Source organism: Parasteatoda tepidariorum, chromosome 10 (genome assembly GCF_982258835.1).
Source record: "Parasteatoda tepidariorum strain Cologne lab strain chromosome 10, Ptep-v5.0, whole genome shotgun sequence".
Classification (NCBI taxonomy): domain Eukaryota; kingdom Metazoa; phylum Arthropoda; class Arachnida; order Araneae; family Theridiidae; genus Parasteatoda; species Parasteatoda tepidariorum.
The window spans coordinates 63,852,801-63,874,731 of NC_141764.1; the positions used below are offsets into that span (position 1 = coordinate 63,852,801).

General features: G+C 31.2%; 1 protein-coding gene across 1 annotated transcript in view; it reads right to left on the minus strand.

The window, feature by feature from the left end:
* Nucleotides 1-21,931, minus strand: part of LOC107446265 (Muscle-specific protein 300 kDa) — a 306,758-nt gene that overhangs the window by 144,173 nt on the left and 140,654 nt on the right. The window contains 13 exon segments of the mRNA XM_087154058.1: nucleotides 2,412-2,573; nucleotides 4,190-4,330; nucleotides 5,337-5,445; nucleotides 6,324-6,541; nucleotides 7,350-7,514; nucleotides 9,616-9,768; nucleotides 11,534-11,860; nucleotides 13,972-14,161; nucleotides 14,264-14,397; nucleotides 15,139-15,456; nucleotides 16,760-17,095; nucleotides 18,683-19,006; nucleotides 20,692-21,333. Coding sequence (XP_087010184.1) covers nucleotides 2,412-2,573; nucleotides 4,190-4,330; nucleotides 5,337-5,445; nucleotides 6,324-6,541; nucleotides 7,350-7,514; nucleotides 9,616-9,768; nucleotides 11,534-11,860; nucleotides 13,972-14,161; nucleotides 14,264-14,397; nucleotides 15,139-15,456; nucleotides 16,760-17,095; nucleotides 18,683-19,006; nucleotides 20,692-21,333 — 3,219 coding nt within the window.

Here is a 21,931-nt window from a genome sequence, read left to right on the forward strand (position 1 = left end):
CACGAGTGAGCTGAAATTTTCAGGAAATGCAAAGTAGAGCATAATATGCAAATGATTAGAATTTCAGACTGGTAACGCATACGTATGCTGAGCAGAGCCCTCTGAACGGCGGATGGATCCGTTTAAATAGACGGCTGTAGCGAGGTGTGTATGGTTATCGGTGGTTATCTGCTAGTGGTAAACGTTAGCTCAGACGTTACTTATGCCTCTTCGACGAAAAAGAGCGAGATTTCAACAACTTACGGAATTTGAAAGGGGGAGAATCATCGGCCTTCGTGAAGCTGGATTGTCTTATTGTGCAGTAGCCGCTCGTGTGGAGCGTAACAGCAGCACAGTGATGCGTGTTTGGAAGCAGTGGACGGACAAGTGTCAGACAACTCGGAAATCCGGGAGGGGACAACGAAATGTCACGTCAGCTCGCGATGATAGACACCTGGTCCGCATGGCGCTGACAGACCGTACGGCTCCCTCTAGACAACTGGCAGTACAGTGGTCAATAGCTACATGTGTTTCATTGTGTGGTTCATCAATTTGTAGACGTCAACTGAAGCGTGGACTGCGCGCAAGGACTCCTTTGTACAGGATCACCATCACCCTAAACCATAGCCGCCTGCGGCTACAATGGGCCAATCAGCATAGGGACTGGCGTGCTGATTGGCAGCGAGTCGTGTTTTCTGACGAATCCCGCTTTAATTTGTGGTACCATGATGGCCGCATTCATGTCAGACGGTATGCCGGTGAACGCCACTTTCCGGAGTGCATTATCGAACGCCACAGTGGACGAACACCCGGAGTTATGGTCTGGGGTGCCATAGCATATCATGGACGATCCCAATTGCTACGAATTGTAGGTAATCTGAACAACAACCGGTACATCGGTGAAGTTTTACAGCCCCAAGCTGTTCCAGTCGTTCAAGCCTTGCCAGGTGCTGTATTTCGACAAGACAATGCTCGCCCTCATATTGCTGGGACTGTTCAACCCTTCCTTGCATTGTGGCAGGTACAGCCTCTTCCCTGGTCTGCGTATTCCCCAGATATGTCACCGATTGAACATGTGTGTCATTTCGTTGGTCGGTGCCTCGCTCGTGATCCTCGTCCTGTTGTTTCTACAGACGAACTTTGGGTACGCATACAAACTATATGGAATGCCCTTCCTCAGACAGACATTCAAAATTTGCTTGACTCCATGCCACGTCGTGTAGCAGCGCTTATTGCTGTGCGTGGTGGCTACACAAAATACTGATTTCGATCTCTTGTTATTGTTTGTTTGCTTTGAAAGTTTAATCATTTATTTGTACCACTACCACTCAACTGTGTATTAAATTTCATTCAATTATGACGATTCCTTCATGGTGTTGCAATTTTCACAAACATGAGTTTATTTCGTTTACAAAATAATATAGCAGCTAGTAGAAAAGGTTATATCCCTCAGAACATTTTTCTCCCAAGACTTTCACCTAATCTATGCTCTATTAAGCATTAAAATGAATTCTTTAATGATGACCTAAGTTCATTACCCGGAAAGCATTTGTTAAATATTATGAATCTAAATGTGTTACGTTGCCATGTAAAGATAGTTCGCCAATTTGGTGAGTGCTTCTTAATCTTTGTGCTTATAATTACTTTGCTCGTTGTTCGTTGAGGATGATCTATAGGGAGCGTCCTATAATAAAAAATTTTGGTATCAACTAAAATATATCGCTCTTTCGTTTGTTCAGGACATTCTATGGTGTATTGTCCTTTATTAAAACCAATCATTAAATTTACAGTTCATTCATATACCGTCATAAACAGTGGCGAAAATGTTTATAGTAAAAACGTTTTTTCAATAAAACAAAAATATTGCAGTCTCCAACCTTTTATTCTAAAAGGTTTAAAAATTATTTTTTAAAGCTTTTTTTTAAAAAGTAATGTCACTTAGATAAAATGGTCACTTAGGTTCATAATGACGATTTAGTCGACGTCACATTAGGGATAGGAGCAAATTACATTGTCCTTCAAAATTTCAAGACAAGGCGGATTTTAGCTGAGCATATTAAACTTTGCAAAAAGAAACCTTATAATTACCTAGATTTAAGATTATTTTCACCTTGAGACACTAGCTTCATTAAAGGAATGTTTCACGTATGAAAACCCTAAGTTAACCTAGATTTAAGGTTTTTATATAAAAGGTTGTTTTCCAAGGTTTTAGACTAGGGTAACGTTAGTAGAATAGAGCAGATTGTCGCAGATCTTGTTTTAAGGTTGGAAGGTTTACCCGTAATCCGCATAACAAATCGTTTTAGGTTTACATTAAAGGGGTTTTGCTGAGTTAAAATACACCTTGCCTTGCTATCTAGTTTTAAATACAAAGCGTTTAACGAAAGCTAAAATATGTCAACTTTAACTGTTATAATATAAATCATACTCACGGACAACGCAATCTGTTTAACTTTCAATCCTTCAGTATCTCCATGGTCGATGTTCGTGTCAACTGCCGCTTTTAAAGAGGACAGCCAATCTTGAAACTGTTCAAGTTTCTCAGAATACACTTCATGCTCAATCACGTATTTATCGCACGTAACTATTCTATCCTGAAATGCGTAACAAGGAAGTATTTTATAAAGCACGTAAAGATATCGATAAAGATAATGTTTACATGCATTTTTTAAAATCTTGTTCAGTTGAATATGAAATGGGCCTGTGCCTGACCCTAGAGCTAGTAGAGCCGTCACTGCACCGAACGTAAAAGGTATTGCATAATCTGTGTAAGATAATCAAACGGTGCTAGTATAATAAATATGACGCAGAAAAAAAGAGAAAAAAATCACTGGGTTGCAGGATGCGTGATTATACTAAGAGTGAAAAAAATTTTTTAAAGTAGAATCCTGGCCTAAGATGAATAAAAAATAATACTTAAAATGGAAGACGTACATGAACAAGTACTCAACGAAAGTACCAATTAAAAAAAATACCTGAACTGGATTTAATTGATAGAAATTTCGCTATATAACATGAAAACATATAGGTTTAACACAGTTTTTCATTGTTGCATTTTCATTGGCCGGAAAATCACGGGGTTCGATCCAGTTTTCCCACATTGATTTTCATATTGTTTTGGTTGTCATCAGCATAGAATTAATGGAAGTCATAAAATAATATTGTTTTCTCATAAATAGTTTTGTCACTGTTATAATTACTTTCTTTTATTTCGATTGAATTGTTTTCTAAATCAAGAGTTTAAAAATAGGAGAATTGTTTTTTTTTCTTCTCATTATAACATAATTCCATACTAAATTTTAAGATAAAGTTATTTAAACCGATTTCTAATCTTATGAACCGTTTTACAATTATTATTTGTTTTTGTACTAACTGCCTTAATATACTAATTGAATAGTTGAAACTTTTCTAAAAAAAACTGTTTTATTCCAAAAGGCAGCAACTATTGCAGCCGACCGGCCTGCGTAGGGGGCAGGGAACTGTCCTTGCATCAGAAAGGTTCTGGGTTCGAATCCCGGGCAAGGCATGGATGTTTCTTTCTCTCTCTGTGTGTTCTATGTCCTTTATCCTTTGCGTGTGAATGTGACCCGCCCTATAAACGGGTTGTGGTTGTGTGAATGGCGTGGCAGAAGTCGAATTCCTGGCCATAGATGGCGCCACTGAAAAACAGGAACAATCGCACCCTCGCTGCCTAAACAGGCATACGACAAAAAAAACTATTGCAAAGCGAACTTCGAGATTAGTGAGCGGCAGCGAACAGGGTGTTTAACTCCCTAGTTTTAAATAAAAAATTTGCATTTCAATTAAAAACCTATTGGTTACTAGTACAAAATTATTTCTCTTCTTAATTATTCTTCACTGTTTAAAAATTTATTGGAAAATCTTAAAAATCATTTACTAATAAACTGATTTTGAAGAGTTACATTAGAATTTTGCTGGGAATAATCTGTATAATAATATGACACTTAATGCAATGCAGTCGTAGTACTATCCTTTTGAATTATCTATCCAATAGAAAAATATAAAACTATCACAGCTTTTTTTCACCGATTTAATCTCTCCCTTACAGTCAAAAGTTAGGGGTTACACAGTTTGTTCCTTACCTGTGTTCATGGTGAAAAAAATTAAAATAACAGACTGCAGAAATAAGGAAAAGGGTTAAAACAACACACAATGAAAATGCAAAATAGTAAGTATTTAGTTAACAAACCTTAACAGTTTCTATCAGAGTGTCATATTTTGATTTAAACCCTTGAACTTCCTTTTTGGACAAAGATTCGGGCAATGATGTTGCTTTCTCGGTTAGCTTTAAAATAACAGGCTGGTAAGCCAAAATTCCTTGCGACATGGCCTGAAATAAATTATGGTGACATAGTATGAAAGATATGGATGGCATATGACACAGTATATACTATAGTGATATAATATATTTATGGTGATATAGTGACATAGGCTAAAAAATTATCGACATTGATGCATTCATGTTTTAATTAGTCTGAAAAATATTATTTTATAGAATGAAAAAGAAATTGTACATTGCTCAAAAAAACGGACTAAATAACTTTTGATCCTAATATCGGATCTTCACGTTCTCGGACTCAATCTTAATGGTTCAAAGGGGTGACCTCAAACATACTAATTAATTAGTACCGACGACATTTTAAGTTACGAAATCAGACACAAAAACGTTTTTCTCTGAATAAGCACACCTTTTTTTCAACGGATTCGGGTTTCTGACCTACAGTCTGGGAAATATGGTCTCTATAGTTTGGTCAAGAGAGTGCTCCAAAGTTTGATCCCTTAATGTTAAATTTACTTTTTGGTATTTCACTATAACTCGAGAACTTTTTAAGTGAATTGAGTTTTTTTTTAACACACAATTATAAAATTTGCTTATCCAAAGATAATTTTATGCATAAAAAACTACTTTTAGTACATATTTATTATTTTTCATTACTTTATTTAAAAATAGACGAAAAAATTTTGAATTGTAAGGTATATAGTATTTTGCATCTTTTTAAAGAATTTTATGTAGCAAAATTAGTCGAACAGTTCCTAAGAAATTGAATTTTAAGTACCTGACTCTTTTGAAATTAAATATCGCACGAACTATTAGTGAAAATCCAAACACTGGATCACAAGTTATTCAGGGTGGTCTGCATTTTTTTGGTGTACCGTACACCCACTAAAAGTACAAATTTTAAATCAAATTAATGCAACTAAAAATTTTAATTTTGAGAAACTAGGGTTGAATTTTATGAGTAAAATATTTTAAGTAGATAAGAATTAACAAATAAATAAGGGGTTAGAAATATTTCAACTCCAGTAAATGGAAATTGTTATTAAATTAATTTTACCTTGTAACCTTGTAACTGAAGTTTTTTCTCTGATAAATTTGGTTTTAATGGCACATCCCTTCCCAATTGTCCAGATAAATCATTCAGCCAGACAGACACTTGTTTGCAGCTAAAAAAATTACAATAATGAAGTTTTAGAACACAATTTTAATTTTCTCTTAAATCTATAAATTATTGACAGAAGTGTAGAAAACTTCTATTCTTGAAAGCAATGGCAGTGATTGCAAAATGGAAATAATTACTAGAAATAATAGATGTAATTAATTGTATTAGAGGAATAAATGTAAAAAGAGCTCAAAGCGCAGAAAACGAATAATTGTAAGATAAACAAGTGCAAAAAGTTCTGATAGAATAATTGTAAAAGGGCAAAAATTGTAAACTACTCATTGTGCCAATAGATGTAGATAATTATAATCGAACAATCAGTAAAAAAGATCTCTTAGAGGAATGGAACGAATAATTGTCAACTACAATAAGGCTCAAAGCGCAATGAAAGTATACAATCGAAAAAGAGCAATAGTAACTATAAAAGAGAGCAAGAGGGCTTTTTACAATAGTAACTGTAAAAAGCTCTCACGGAGCAAAGAAAGCAATAACTGTCAAAGAGCAATAACAATAAAAAGTGCTTATAGTGAAATTATAATTGATTTAAATCAATTTCAAGCGTCTTTTCCAGAAACAATTCCTTCCCAGTTAACTATAAAGCATGAGACTTGCCTAATATAATAAAAATGTTAAAATGCAGACATTTAGTGAAACGTAGTTAGTAAAACTATTATGTCGTCAAACACAATGCTTGCTAGATTTATAACACTGACTGGTTTTACTTTCACCTTAGCCAGCGTAAATTACTTCAATTATTGTTAACATTCTGCTTGCTTAAAAGCTTTATTACTAAGATATTTCTAGATTAAAAGCTACATGACATTAATTTTAAGCTAAAAAGCTACATGACATTAATTTTAAGCTAAAGTTACACAAATTCACCTTTCTTCAAATGTTCCCCATGCCATCAACGATGATTCGATGTTCTTCATCGCAGACTGGACTTTCTCCCACTCGTCATCCCAAGTATCTCTCAGCAATCTCATCTCTTTACGTATTTCATCTCGGCCTTCTATACTCAGGCTAAGGTATATCACTTCACCTGCATCGATGACAGATGAAAGTTTTGGAGCGTTTTCTTCCTTTTTAACCATCAGGTCCTAAAGGAATTAAACAGATCTGTGGTTACAAACGCCAGTGCAATGAGTTTTTTCTCCAACTTTAAAGACATTGTTACATCAAATACATTCAACATCAAACAATCAACTTTGCATCAGATATATTTCACATCAAGGGTAAAACTACTAAAATGAAACAATTCCCATCTCTGCAAACAAAAACATTATTTTAAGTATACTAATATTACTTTTTCTAAAAAGTTAGTCTAATTAAATAAATCCAAAGGTGCAACGAAATTCTAGAACAGTCATTTAAATTTTTTGAAAATTATGCTGCAACAAAAAGTTACCAAACTTTGAGATTTGATTTTAAAGAAATTAAATACCTTAATGTCTTAATACTTCCCTTAACACTTTTATTTTATTTGTATAACTTTTTTCGAAGCAGGGCTTTTAAATTCTAAAACTATGATAATTTCGTTAATAGATAGTTAAAACATGAAATGTCAAAGGCTATTGCTTTGCACAATTTGGTCAGTTTTGGAATTTAGTCTGACAAACTTCCTCATACCCTATATATTGTACTCTGCACATAATTTTTTTCAAAAAATTCTCAACATATATTGCAGAGTAAAATTTAGTTCAAAGACGAGTACGGAAAAATTACTTTAAAAAATTATTACAGCAACATCAAAACGGACTGCAACAAAAACAAAATATCGTGCAAACAAAAAAGGGAGCTTTATTAAACGTACCCACATCAAATGGTAGTATGGAATATGTACTATAGTTTTAAATCGATTATATGGTTTTGAAAAGAATAAATAGAAAAATTCTTTCGGACATGTACCTTTAGAAATTGCAATTTCGCTTGCAAAGTTTCTTTATCTCCAGATACATCTAGATTCGGTTGCAAAAGCTGATCCATCTCTACGAGCCAAGATTGAAGATTAGTTTTGGACAATTCATAATCTTTTTTAACTTGAAGAAGATTTTCCAACCTCTTTAAGGCCTCCTAAGTACGAAAAAGAAAACTTGTTTTTCATAGAATTGGTAAAATTATATGATAGCTTTAACGTAGTGGAAATAAAAACTATTTCTAAAGGTCTGGTTTCTTAGGACAAGCGCCTTATCGGAGCGTCAGCGGGACGTCAACGTAACGCTGACGCCAACAAAATACTGGTTTGTTAGCTCAAGGCCTGGTTTCTTAGAACTAGCGCCTTATCTGGGCGTCAGCGGAAAGTTGAGGAAGAGCTGACGCTAAAAAAATACTTTTTTGTTAGCTCAGCGTGAGCAGTCGGTCCAACGCAGACTTTATCTCTTATTGCGCATGCGTTAATAACGTAAACAAATATTTATTTTGAATTTGTATTGATTTTGTTATTGTCGACCAGTGTTTTAGAGAACAAATAATGACTTTGTCCTGGAAAAAACACATTATAGCTGAGCTAAATGAAGAGTGCTATGTTTAATGAAGAAGCTATGTTTAATATCAAAATCAAAATCTTGGCTGATTTCAATGTACTGTTGGATGTTGTCCGCCATTGCTTCTGTGGTTAGCGTCACGTTGTAATCCAACTGCAGTTGAGTTGGACGGCAATTGTAGTTCAAGATGAGCGTTCGATGACGTATACTATCAAACTCACAAATGGACCAATCAGAGGTTAGCGCTGATTTCCAGCTGACGGCGTCCTGTCCTAAGAAACCAGGCCTTAATACAGTGCTCGTCGCTTACAAAATATAAAATCAGCACCTCGAGATGCGGCTAATTATATATAAACCGATGTAACGATAATTACAAAAAAGGGTGATTTCACGGTATTTACAAATATAGTTCATTCACCAGGAGTTGGCACTTAGCTCCAACGAAGAGTTCATTTCAGCACTGGAGTAAGAAGAGAAACGTCTCCGCGCTTGAAATTGAAACAACCCTTAATGCGCACCAAACGCAAACAGTTAATTCTTTTTCAGTCACTTAATACGCTTTATCATCTGCTATTATACCCTTTGTTACTCTAGCTACTTAAATGTATTTTAAATTTAAAAATTTCTGTTTTCCCTGCAAAATGTCTCAAAAAAGACAAACTATTCACTCAAAAGAGAGAAATATCAAATTTATGACACATTTAATGTTAAAAAAATGCACATAAAGATTGCGAAATAAATATTTTTGTCGTATGATTGCCAAATAGCAACCTTGTTCACAACCTTCTCCCAAAAATAGCGAAATAGCATTGGCAGATACCACGTGATGAAGGCGGAGACAGGAGTCAACTCCTGGTGAACGAATTATACATTAAAGGCTAAAACAATAACTACCTTCGCAGTTTATTTTAAAGGTTTTAGTTTTTACATTTGACATTTCGATGAAACATTCACATAAAAGTTTTAAGATAATAGCGTAGCTTTTTATTTGATTAGCAGAATATGAAATTAAAAATTCATTATCGCTTGAAGTCTTTGTAACTTCTAGTATTATATCGAATTCCAATGATGAATGCATTTCGAATTTATCATTCAGACTCAATCATTTCATTTCGGGTTGCTACACAATTAACCAAATTTAAAGTTAAACGAATATTACAAAAGATTTGCACAATTAAGCTTTTTAGTTAGAATTAAGTTAAAGCTTAATTTAATTCAAAGGCACTCTCAACTTTCATTCATAGCTGAAAAATATTAGAATATAAGTAGAAACTATAGTTAGAAACTATTCATCTACATATGGGCTTCTATTTTTCCTCAGAATTCTTTATTTATACGGTTTACTTCATTGAATTCGTATGAGACTTTCAATCGGTATTTTGTTTAAATATGCATTCTTTTTTCAAATCAATTTCCGCTGCTTCATTCTTTCTTAACATTCATTATTTTATATAGCACTGGATAAATTAAATTTTTGGATGTAAAAGAAAAGAAGTAATTTTTCTCAAAATGTAATGAATGAAAATTTGTGTTAGAAATCATGTTTTATGCAGGATAAAGATTTATTGAACTTTGTGGCTTTAATATTAGGACACATTTTAATCGATTGTTTAACATTTAGTCAAAACATTGTCATAAATTATTTTTACTTTAGATTTATGATAGAAACTTGACAAAGTTTGTATTTTTACCTGAAGAGTTCTGTCAAGTGCTTGATAACGTGATGTGATGTGAGAAGATTGAGTCTTTAATCTAACTTCAGGGGACTCAAGACAAATTTGTTGTATGATATCCAGCAATTCATCATGTTTAGTTTTTTGGTTCTTCACATCGTTTTGAAGAGTCTGATGATATTAAAAATAAAATGAAACAGAATTAAATGTAAAAATGTGTTGAAAATATTTAATACAATATGTATGTAGTATTAAATACATGTCAAATAGTTTGCAACAAATATACAGTAAAATATTGATCAATTCACGAAATCAAATTTTGGAAAACTTTCTTCGTTTTTGACGCAACAGTTTCCAGGCCTATGCTCCGAGCGAGCATTTTGTCAAAGTGGTGAAATAATTATAGTTATTTCTTCGAGTAAGGAAATTTCGAAAAAGTGAAGAATTGTTTAGCATTTCTCATCCTAGTTTCGTCAAATTAAGAATTACATTCGTTGATTTAAGGTTGTGAGGGAGCGATAAGTTTCCGAGTTAAGAAAACATTTACGTCATATATTTCAAAGTTCACGTTTTGTCACAAATCACGTAATTACGTAACGTAATGTTTCTCATAATTAACTAAGTGCAGTTTAAAAATTGATAAATCGTCAAAAGTGAGATTTTATTTCTGTGAGTGCAAACTTAAATACATACATTTCCAAAATCAGAAAAATAGTGAAACTAATATTTTGAATATTCTTTCTTTTTTTGAAATTATTTTGTTTTGGGCTTAACTTTATCATTGTTGATTGCATTAAAATGATGTTAACTGTTAATCAAAAATGATTAATTTTAACGAAAAATAAAGACCTAAGAGTTATAAAAAATAGGTGAAACGAATCAATTTTGGCACAAAAATATTTTACGTGATATAGCTAATTAAAATATCGATTTTTAAGTATTTCAACAGTATAGTCCCGCAGTGGACTGCTCGTTAAGACACGGTTCCCAGCAAATCACCGAAGTCAAGCATCACTGGCTACGGTCAGGGTGCGGGTGGGTGACCACTTGGATCAGCCTGTGTTGGGACCGAGGATGTGCTGTATTGGTCCTCGTTAAACTGTTCTACCGTAAAGTGCTCGACTTCGCGTGCAGGTCGTCGGGCTACCGAAGCGGGGGTGCCCTCCCCTTTGCAGAGGTTCAAAATTGTGATAGCATATCTTCGGATCATCCTCAGGGATGTTTCCCAGACCGACGCCAATAGCTCATTGTGCAGCTCTAGTACGACGTAAATGAACAACAACATCAACAGTATAATTTTTTCTTCAACGAATTCACATATTATAAGATTTTAATCAAATACAAAAATATGACATCAAAATAAGTTCTCGAGATACGTTTGTACCAAAAAATTTCCGCTTTCCAGGGGGATAACGTTAGACGAACTAATATTAAATTCAATTAAAAATTCAAATATATTTTTCATACATTTTTATTTTTTTGTTCTTAATTTTATAATGCTATAACTGTCGTTGAACAGTGACCCAATTTTTGGATTTACGACTACTAATATTGAACTCAGTAGCCTTATATTTTTGAAGCCAATCCGGAAGACAAGAGAATTCTTGGATCAAGTATTGGGAGAAATTTGCCTCCGTGGAGAACTTTTTAAAGAAACTAACTGGTATTTACGTTAGATCGAGAGGAGAAACCAGGTATATCTTCCAAGGTTAGCTTGACAGCAAGGGGACTCAAGCCCATGATCCGTCTACCACAGAGGAAATTTCACGTCAGCACTGTGGTATGCGCTAGTTGGGTGCGGAATTCATATTAACAACCCTTCTCTGGGATTCAAACCCGGTCACTTTATTGATAGGCGAATGCTCCATCCTCTAAGCCACCACATACGTTTTCAAATAATCTCAAATTTTCTAATTGAAGTTAAGAAATAACATACCTTGATGAGAGTAAGCTGTTGTTGAATATCTCCTAATTCAATGGGTTGAGTTGTAGCACATTTTACTTTTGATTCCATATCCTTCAGCCATAAACTAAAACTTTCACTTTGAGTTTCATATTTTTGCCAAAGGAGTAAACTTTTTTGAAGGTGTTTTTTGGTGTTAGCAATGGATGTATTGAATGCCTCCCAATCAATGTTTGCTTGTTCGATGACAGACTGTATTTCGGGATGACGATCAGTTGGAAGTACCTGACTGAAATTACCCGCGGTCACTTCCAACTTTATCTTTTTACTTTCTCCGTGAACTATACTATTTTCAATTTCCTATAAAAAAAATTATAAAATTATGAATAATCATATCACATGATCATTGATTATTATGATGATTTATCACAAAGGATCATTTAATGATTATCATAATAATATTTATTTTTTTCCTCTTATGGGGAGTTTGAGCATAAAGCGAAATTAAGATAACAATTAATGTATATGTGATAAATTAATTGTATGATATAAAGTTATATAAAGCAAAGCACCTTTTTTATAATTTACTTTACACTCTTTTGTGTAAGTTGTTATTGGCTTCAAAATCAAATATTTGTTGTTTTTTTTAATTTCTCATAAAATAAACAATTTATTTTACCTTTTCATACCTTTAGCATTATTATTGTTATTAGATTTTGTTTTCTTATATTATAATATAAGAAATTGATACAAAATAATCATTATCTCAGGTTTCTGAACAACAAATTTAGCCAATTTTATACATCAAATGAATCACAAATCTATATTAAAAGAGCGCATATGACAGGAAGATCAAAAATAATATGTATTTTATTTATTTATTTAGTCAAGTTTTCAATTTCTTTTTAGAGGCTGTTTTGCCAATAATAGTTTATTAAAAACAAATATCACTTTTTCATAACTTTTTCTAATGTGAATTTTAGAAATCTTTTTTTTCCTTGTAAGAGAATTTCGTAACAGCAAAATCAAATCTAAGATATATAAGCAAAATGTGAGTAATCATGTTTTAGTTCGTGTTTGCTTCTTTATATCTATTCCATGACTGACGAAAATACTAAAATTTAGTTTCGAACTCCTAAAATATCACTTTATATTTTTATCGAAGAAGATTTATGAAGTTTATTATATTCTTATTGTAATTTAGCTATTACTGTAATTATCTACAGATATCACTAATTTATATTTTAGATATTGTTTTAAGATGTTTTCAGTATTATAGCAGAATAATAAGGGACGTCATAAATTAATACGCATCACTTAAATTAAATTAAACATATCAAATCTCGAAGAAAAAAAATTCTGCAAAACGTTTGTTTTTTTTTAGTGAAAAAAATACGATAAAAATTCCAAATCAACTTTCACCCTTGATTAAGTAAAAAAAGATATAATAAGTAAAAAAATAAAATAAAACGACTTTAGAAATATCTTTTGCTGTGCTAATCGATTACAATCAAAAAAAAATTCTGAAAAAAAGTCTCACTAATTTATTTAAGTAATATATGTATTAAATAATTTTGACTTTGTTCTTACATTTGTGTAAGTAAAAATATAGCGAATACACTGAGTAAATTAACTGAGAATTATTTTTGTAAAAGTACAATAATAATTCTATGTTGATACAATGATATTAAACATTCATATTATATTTAAATATGTTTAAGGTATAAAAACATGATTTCGAAAATAATTTCCAACTTGAGTTTATTATTAATTTTTAAATTTCTGTAATCTTAGATTTCTAAAAATACTTTACTTTTGTCTGTTCTCCATTTATTTACAAAGTTATAGAAGTTCTTGCGAGGCGCTAGTAGTGGATAGACTAATGATTTTTTAAATCTTTAAATGCGTTTATCTCAAAATCAGATCAAAATCACCACCGTAAACACTATATCTCACGTTGTTTTTAAAATAATTGTCTACAATTTTTCATGAGTATTTATAATTATAGCACACTTGTTTTGAAGAAAAAAGACTAGTACAGAAAAAGTTGAATTTCATTTTTTAAAAATGTTTTCCCCAAAGACAAGTGAAAAAATTTCTAAAAATTTGCCTTTTCAACTACATTGATCCCTAACTCAGTGGCTTTTAAGATAATAGTTCGTAACATAGATAATAGTCATCTAAATAAAATTCTGAAAAGATATTTTGCTTTGGGGGATAAATTTTTTTTTTACAGTGTTCAACGTTTTTGCATAAAATGCCTTATTTTTAACTAAAAGTCACCATTTAAAAACCAAAAAGGCGATACAAATATTTATTTTTTGCTAGTTTTATAAATTTTTACACATGATAAAACAAACTAGTTTTTCAAAATTTTGTATTAATATTTAAGAAAAAAGCTGTCGTAACTAGCCGGATACCTAAAGTTTATTTATGTAAAGTTTATTTATATATTAAAATTAAGTAATTGCCTGTAATATGCCCATTTTGGCTTCTAAACTGTAACGGTCACCGGAAAGATCAGGATTGCAGGATGATGCTTTCTCCGAATTAGTTATCATCCACCGTTGGAAATCTTGCAAAGCCATTTGATAACGACGCTCCACTGCTGATGCTAATGAATTTGCAACCTTGGATGCCATACTTTTCAATTTATCGTACCTAAAATAAAATAGTATGAAAATAACATATCTGAAGAAGTGAATGTATTTAACAAATAGAGAACTGAAACAACGAAATTAACAACGTATTTATTTTTCATACCTTTTTTGCAAAGTAGCATTTTCTTTCTCATTATAAGATGAATCTACATTGGAATGTTTTTGCTTGGATTCTGCAGTTTTCATCTGCATTGTTTCAAATCTTCCTTTATAAGATAAAATTTCTTTTTCCAATTGCTGCAAATAGTAAATAATATTTTATGTATATGTTACGGTCTATGTAAATAGTCAGTTATTATTAATACTAACCGGTCAATATTAAGAATAACCAAATAAACCGGTTAAAATGAATAATTTAAACGAATTTATAGCGTTAACCAGTTATTATTAACAACAACATAAAGTTTGGTCAATGTCATTCTGTGATGTTGTCTTATTGTAAATATTTTTTATTACTACTGGTACACATGTCCTGAAACGAAGAACGATTTTAAATATTACATAAAGAAAGGCAGAAGTAGGAAGACATTTACGTTCTGCTGCGTTCTGGTCTGCGATTTATTCCCACCAAATTTTAAAATTAGTAGAAAATGTCACTAAATGTCAAATAACATCAATAGAGAAAAACATAAAACAACCAAGTCTCCGCAACAACATGGCTTTCAGTTTCAGGACAAAAAGTAATAGATGCCTGAGAAAATGTTTCAGATGAAATGGTGTGACACGTTGTAAAAAACGCTTTTCTAAGCTAGCAGCGCCATCTGTTGATGAACTTTGTTACTAAATTTGAAATTTGATTAGAAGGAATGCTATGGTTCAGAGATCTAAATATTTATACATGCTTCCGTATTTTCAAATTGTCGGTAATTTTTGGGGTACCCAGTATATATTCAACAACTTGGGTTCTCTTTTCCCAAAAATAATCTAATTTTAAGGTTTGGAATAACTAAAAATATAAGTAAAACAGAAATTATTTACCCTGCAGTTATCATGATTTTGCAATATGGTCTCATCATCAGCAGAAACGTCCTCACACTTCGAAATTGATTCTCTCATTTTCGACAACCACTCACTGAGATCCAGTTGCTCTTTTCGTATTTCACTTTCCTCCATGTTGAGCTCTCGAATACGATGTTCTAACTTCTCGGCTAAATCAGAAGCGTCTTCAAAGTGCCTCTTTATGACAGTTTGCAAGGATGTCAGAGTTGGAATTTCGTTATTATCATTCAGTTTTAGCAGAGATTCAACTTTAGTGAGTAAGTTAATCTTTAATTCCACATACGAATGCAATTCATTCTAAAATGAAAAGAAAACATGCATTAAGAAAATGGATACACAAATATATAAAAATCAATTTTTTTTGGTTTTTGTCGACACCGTTTCATGGTTATGATCTGAACAGAAATTCTGGCAAAGTAATTATCAATACTTTTATCGACAAATAACAATCGACACTTCTTCGGGGAAACGCGTATTTCGTCAAAATTAAAGAAATATTTCATCATTATGTTTTCGTCCAACAAACAAAAAAAAAACCTCTTAGTGCCTAATGTACCCAACTTTTATAATAATCACTTTTACTTTTGCAACATATAGATGGAACAACACAATAAGGACAGATAGAACAGGGAATAAATTACACCCACGCCTGAGATCAGAACTCTGAACATTCCTGGTACGAGGCCAACTCCTTGATCACCATACAGTCCGTTAAGATTGATTCGTCACTTTGCTTCCGATTCTCTAGTCTATTCTAGTTTTGTCAGTTTAGTTAACAATATCTCCCACAATGCACTGGGATGAGATTCCGAGTTTGTCATATTTTCGTCATATATTTGAAAATACGTGTTTCGTCATAAATCACGTAATTTCGTGACAAAAAGATTTTATGATCGAAATACTGAGCTTTGATCACTCAATCCTCAAAAGTGAGAGTTTAATTTCTGAGAGTCTACACTTACTCTTGCACAAAACGTAAACTTAAACACAAAAGACAAGAACAGAAGAATTCTCTTGTGTATTATAACTCGTATAAAAAAGATGTGCCGTTAACACTGCCCTTAACATATATTTACTAAAATATTTAATAAAACTTTAATGATTACAATCTAGATTTCGATTGGCGATAAATTCTTTCTGCAATGGTCAGGAAACAATTGAAACTTTTATTGTCAACAGTCAAAAAGTAACCAAAGCCTTTCTTCGGTTCATTCCTTTTTGGCGTTAATATGGTGATAAGTTGTGTTTGTAACAGTCAGGAAAGATCGAATTTTTACAGACATCAGACATAAAGCTGTAGTTAAGATCTGAGCATTATGGTTAGTCTTAAAATTATCGGAACTTTTATTGACGATAAAATCTATTTTAATAAGGATTTATTCTATTTGTAGCGAAATATAAACGATATAAACTTGCATAGACATCAAGCGTGAAACTCAATTAAAGGTTCTTAGTGCTCCAACTAGTCGGAAAGTGGTCGAAACATAAATAGCAAATACAAATTCTACCCTTATAGTCACACAAAAGAAAGTTTATAAAATAGTTTAAAAACCAAAAAAAAAAAAAAAAAAAAAAAAAAAAAAACAGTTTATGTATTTACCTTATATCTGTCTAGTACTATTTCAGCTTTTTCTCTACTTTCAAACTTATGAATTTGATCATTCAGCAGTTGGCAGATTTCAGTTAACCAGCTGATAGTTTGCTCCTTTTCGAATTCTATCTGCTGCCACAGCATGAGCTGAGATTCTAAATTTTGATGTCTTGTTTCAAGGAGTGCCATAATTTCTTTCCATTTCTTTTGAATGTCCACTAAATCATTCTCGATGCTGAGCTTACTCGATAAGTTATTAGAGGATAGTTCGTCCTTTAATTCATTTGCTCTGTGACTATAATTATCCACTTCATGATGATGGGATTTTAGTTTTTCATTTGCATTCTAAAGTGTGGAAAAGAAAAAAAATTAAAATCATAAGCTTTATAGAAATTTCACATATCCTAAAAAGATTTTGGAATTTGTGTTAAAATGACATGATGAAAGAAAAAACTTGAACAATTTTTTAAAAAGAAATCAAATAGTTATTTTTGTGGGATGCGGGTAACGTTTTTTACAATTCATTCTGTTTTTAATTGTTATCAAACTGAGTTCGTGAAAAATTACCCCCAAAATATTTAAGTTAACTTTAAAAACAGAACTTTTAGGTAACAGAACTTTAATGCCCAGTGTTTTTTTTAAGAACGCTTTTTTAAAATCCATCATTTTTGTCTTAGATTTTAAATAAATGTTTTTAAGTAATTGTGAACAATACGCATCACTCGTTAGGTTGATGTATTCAGACTCAAAACTATTTTTTTTATCTATTAAGTAAGAAAAAAATATTTCGAAACAGTTATTAATCAATTTATTCAATTGCATTTAAGAAATATATTTTAAATATTTTATTAACATTACATGCAATTTCAAATAAACTAAGAATTCCTTAGTCCTTTCGGATTCATACATTATATCTTTAAATTTTAGAGATTCCCTTAATTTTTCAGTTAAGAACTAGAAAAGAAAGAGGTAGGATTTTTAAATATTTCTCCAGATGATATCACGAAATTTAGTAATTTACAAAATATGATAAAAAAAAAAATTGTGAATCGGGTGAAAATTAACTTATATAAATGAAATACTAATATAAAATAAACTATTATATGTATAGTATAAAACAAAATAAAATGCGTTTCTTAGTTTAACATTAACAAATTGAAATTTTAAAAAAAAGTTTATGAAACTGACAAATATTATTAAAAGATTTTTTTTTTCAAATTTGAAGAAAAAAAACAATTATAAACAAATTTTGTTTCAACTACGAAATATATTTATTTTTTAATATATATTTAAGCTATAATACTACTAACACAATGATTTTCAAATTTATTCCTTCCTAGTGATTGATTGACATTTTGTGCTATGTCGATTAAGTTAAAATTATTGATGGGTTAAAACCTATTGGATTGAATTTAAAGTTTAAGGTCATAACTGCTAGAACCATCTGTACGGCGATAAACGCTGTTTTATTAGATACTTAATTTATATGTCACGAAATCAAGCGGTGTTATATAATAAGTTCGCCTAAATTTATATTAAAAATAAGTAAATAGATCGGTGCTCATGGTCATGGTATCCTTAGTTATCTGTCAAAGATAACTCCCTCACAAAGAGAGAAAACTTTTAATGTATAGCGATTAAAAGAAGTCTAAGTAAATAAAGCGTAAACGTTACGAAAGCTTTATTTTATTTAAATTATCACTTTTAATTTTTTCATGATATTATATGATAGCACATCATAAAATCTAAAACAAAGTCAAAGACTAAACAGGTATCCACAACACAATTCGACACTAATACTAAACAATGCACCAAGTCAAGAATATCAGATGTATATTTCTAAGCCTTATAAATATTTTTTGCCTTTTCTAGCAGATTAACTTCAATGTATTCACATTAATAAGTTTCGTAATAAATCATATGAGAACTTACTTTCACGTTTTCTAGTAGTTTTGTAACTTGAACGGAATCACAAGGTACGAAAGAGGGCTTTTCTATTAATTTTGATGACCTTTTCATGACATCAGTAATCTCTCGCTGGTGTGTAATGCAATCTTTCCAGAGCTGTACACAACGGCCGACGGATTTTTCTTTTCGAGCAAGTTCACTTGTAAGTTGCTCCCATTGCTTATCAATTGTTGATAAATAACCTTGAACAGCAGTGAAGGAAGAAGAGTCCTCTTCAATGATGGATCGTCCAAGACTATGAATGTTTGTATAGGAAGGATTATGTGCCTCCATTTCAGCTCGCACCACCTGAATATTACAAGCAAATTTTAGTCTATACAGAAGTTAATTCAAAATATTGATATTTAAAAAAATTATTGGAGAAAAAATTATTAATTCAAAATATAAAAAGATGGCATAAAGTTGGTTACAAATTTAAATATAAAAATAAAAAAACTGTGACCACCTAAAGGCGATTACAGATTACCCATTAGTAAAATGGTTGTTGTCTAAATTTTTTTATATCGTTCAAATGATAACATTCTCTTTTATTCACAACTCAAGAAGTATTTATGAGATCTCTCTGATCCCATATCTCAAAAATAAAAGCATCAAAATGCATAACAAAATTAAAAGTGAAAAAAAAAATTATGAAAAATTATCAAACAGCAGCGGTCGCCATAGCAACGCGTGCAATGACGACGCATGCGCACTGTTTACTATTATTCTTGAACACAGTTTTTCAACTGTGTTCAAGAGAAATAGTAAAAATTAGTGTGATGACGTCCAAATAAGGTGAGCGTGCCATAAAACCTAAAACATCACCCATTTTGACAATGGGTAATAGTTTTATTAATTTGCAAAAGAATTTTTATGAGTGAAAAATTCTAATAGAGTTTCTACCTTCGTTAAATTAAAGCAAAATGTTACTTCAGAAAGAAATTGTTTATAGTAGTGATATTTCAAAAAGTTAATTATATTAAATTGACTAAGAATACTAATATGTGAAAGAGAGTGAGTTTTCATTTAGTTGGCATATCTCTTTAAAAATTAATGCACAAGCAGAAATTAACTATTTTAAAATGCCTTTATTAGTTTATTTGAAATTCATTACTTTAAACCAATTTCATTCACTAAATTAACAATGAAGAACTATGTGTTTATATTTTAGTAAAAATAAAAAAATAAAGTAAGAATTCATTCTGAAATTATAATAAATTGTTTATGATTTTATTAGAAAACAGTTTAATAAAAGATTTTAACTAGCAATATTTTATATATTATTGTAATATTTTTGACACTGAAATAATGCTGCAAAATCATTCTAGATTGAGTTATTTATTTATAAAAGAGAAAATATTTACAAAACGTTTCGAGACTGGGAAACTTTATATTTCAAAAAAATGAGAAGTGAATTGTTTCCCTAGAAAATATTCATAAAACATTTCGAGATTAGGAGACTTCAAGTCGAAAAAAATGAGAAGTGAATTGCTTCCCTAGAAAATATTCACAAAACATTTCGTGATTAGGAAACTTCATATTGAATAAAAGGAGAAGTGAATTGTTTCCCTAGAAAATATTTGCAAAGTGTTTCGATATTAGGAAACTTTGTATTGAAAAAATGAAAAATGAATTGTTTCCCTGGAAAATATTTGCAAAATGTTTCGAGATTAGGAAACTTTATATTGAAAAAAAATGAGAAGTGAATTAGTGACCAGGTGATAGTAAATTCAACCATATTTTGTTTAAATTTTTTTTAAATAAATAAAATAGCTGGCGTAATCCAAGTATACGTTGCACGGTGGATTTAGAGACATTGGAGATGTTTAAATTTTAGGAAAATAATTTTTTTCTCGATTTTGAGATTTTTTCTCTGTCAGTGTAGTTAAATTTACTTGCAGAGGTGAATTGGATAAACATCAAATTACTTTGTCATCAATACATTAAAACTACAGTGTAACTTTAGAAAATAAATGCTTTTGAAATATACTTACTTTCAATTTGTTCAACTGTTCTTCAAACTCATTAATTGTGGGCGCATCATAGGGTAACTCACTAGTCGTTTTATTTACTTGCGACAGCCATTTACACAATTCATCGTATTCTTTATTGAATTCATCCCATTTCTTTGTGAACTTCAAAATTTCTGCCTCCTCATTAGTGAGTCTCTCTTTTAGAGAATGCAGCAACTCTTGAATGTGAGTCAAGCGATCATGAACAGACACATGTGACGTAGTAATACGATCGCGTATGATCTGATTGATATTTTTCAAAGCATTGTCTAATCCTGATAGATCAAGAGAAGTAGTTTGGTATTCGTCCTCGAGTTTTTTCAACTCCTCCTTAATTTTGAGGATTTCTTCAGGATTGCTTTTTCTACTTTCACTTTTGTTTTTTAGAAGTTTAATCCTTTCACACATATCCCTGAACCAGCATTCAAAGCTCCAACGTCTTTGCAGAAGTTCGTGTTTTTTGGATAGAAGCTCATCTGTTTTTTGATATAGCTCAGAAAGCTTGGAGTACAAAGAGGTGATCGATTCTATATCTGCAGAATCGCCTGAAGTTGCAATTACTTTCACCTCTGAATATATTTTGTTGAAATCCTCATGACGGCTAATATTTTCTTTTTTCAGAATCTGAAAATAAAAAAATAAAAATTATAAAGATGATGAATTAATTGAACAGTTAAAACTGTTAATATTCTCTTTTTTGTAGTATTTTAAGCAAACCAATTCTCTTTAGATTAGACTAGTTTTTAAAGACTTTTTAATTTCTAATTACGTTTATACAATGAATTAAATTAATTATTTAAAAATATATATAATTAATTTTTAATTAATTATTAATTTAAAATTAGTAATTATTATATTTCTAATAATGCAGTTAGAAAATGTCACATATTTTTGATATAAGTTTTTTTATAACTCAGCGTTCCAGACTTTAATCTAGTCTAGAATATTACTAACTACAGGATTATATTATATAGGATAGGATTATATTAACTATTATAATCATTATTTGGGGATTTCGCACTTTTATGTTAGCTAATAGGCTCCTGTATGTAAGATTGAAGCAACTGTGCTTGCTCATGTTTATTTTAGAAGCCAACGTCATGTTGCTAACGCTGCAAAGGTCAAGGTATAAGCGCGTTTAAATGTTGTTTTCTGTTAAAGTCTACCTTCGAACTAAAAATATGGACATGGAATGCTAATTTAGAGAAATACATTAATGAAA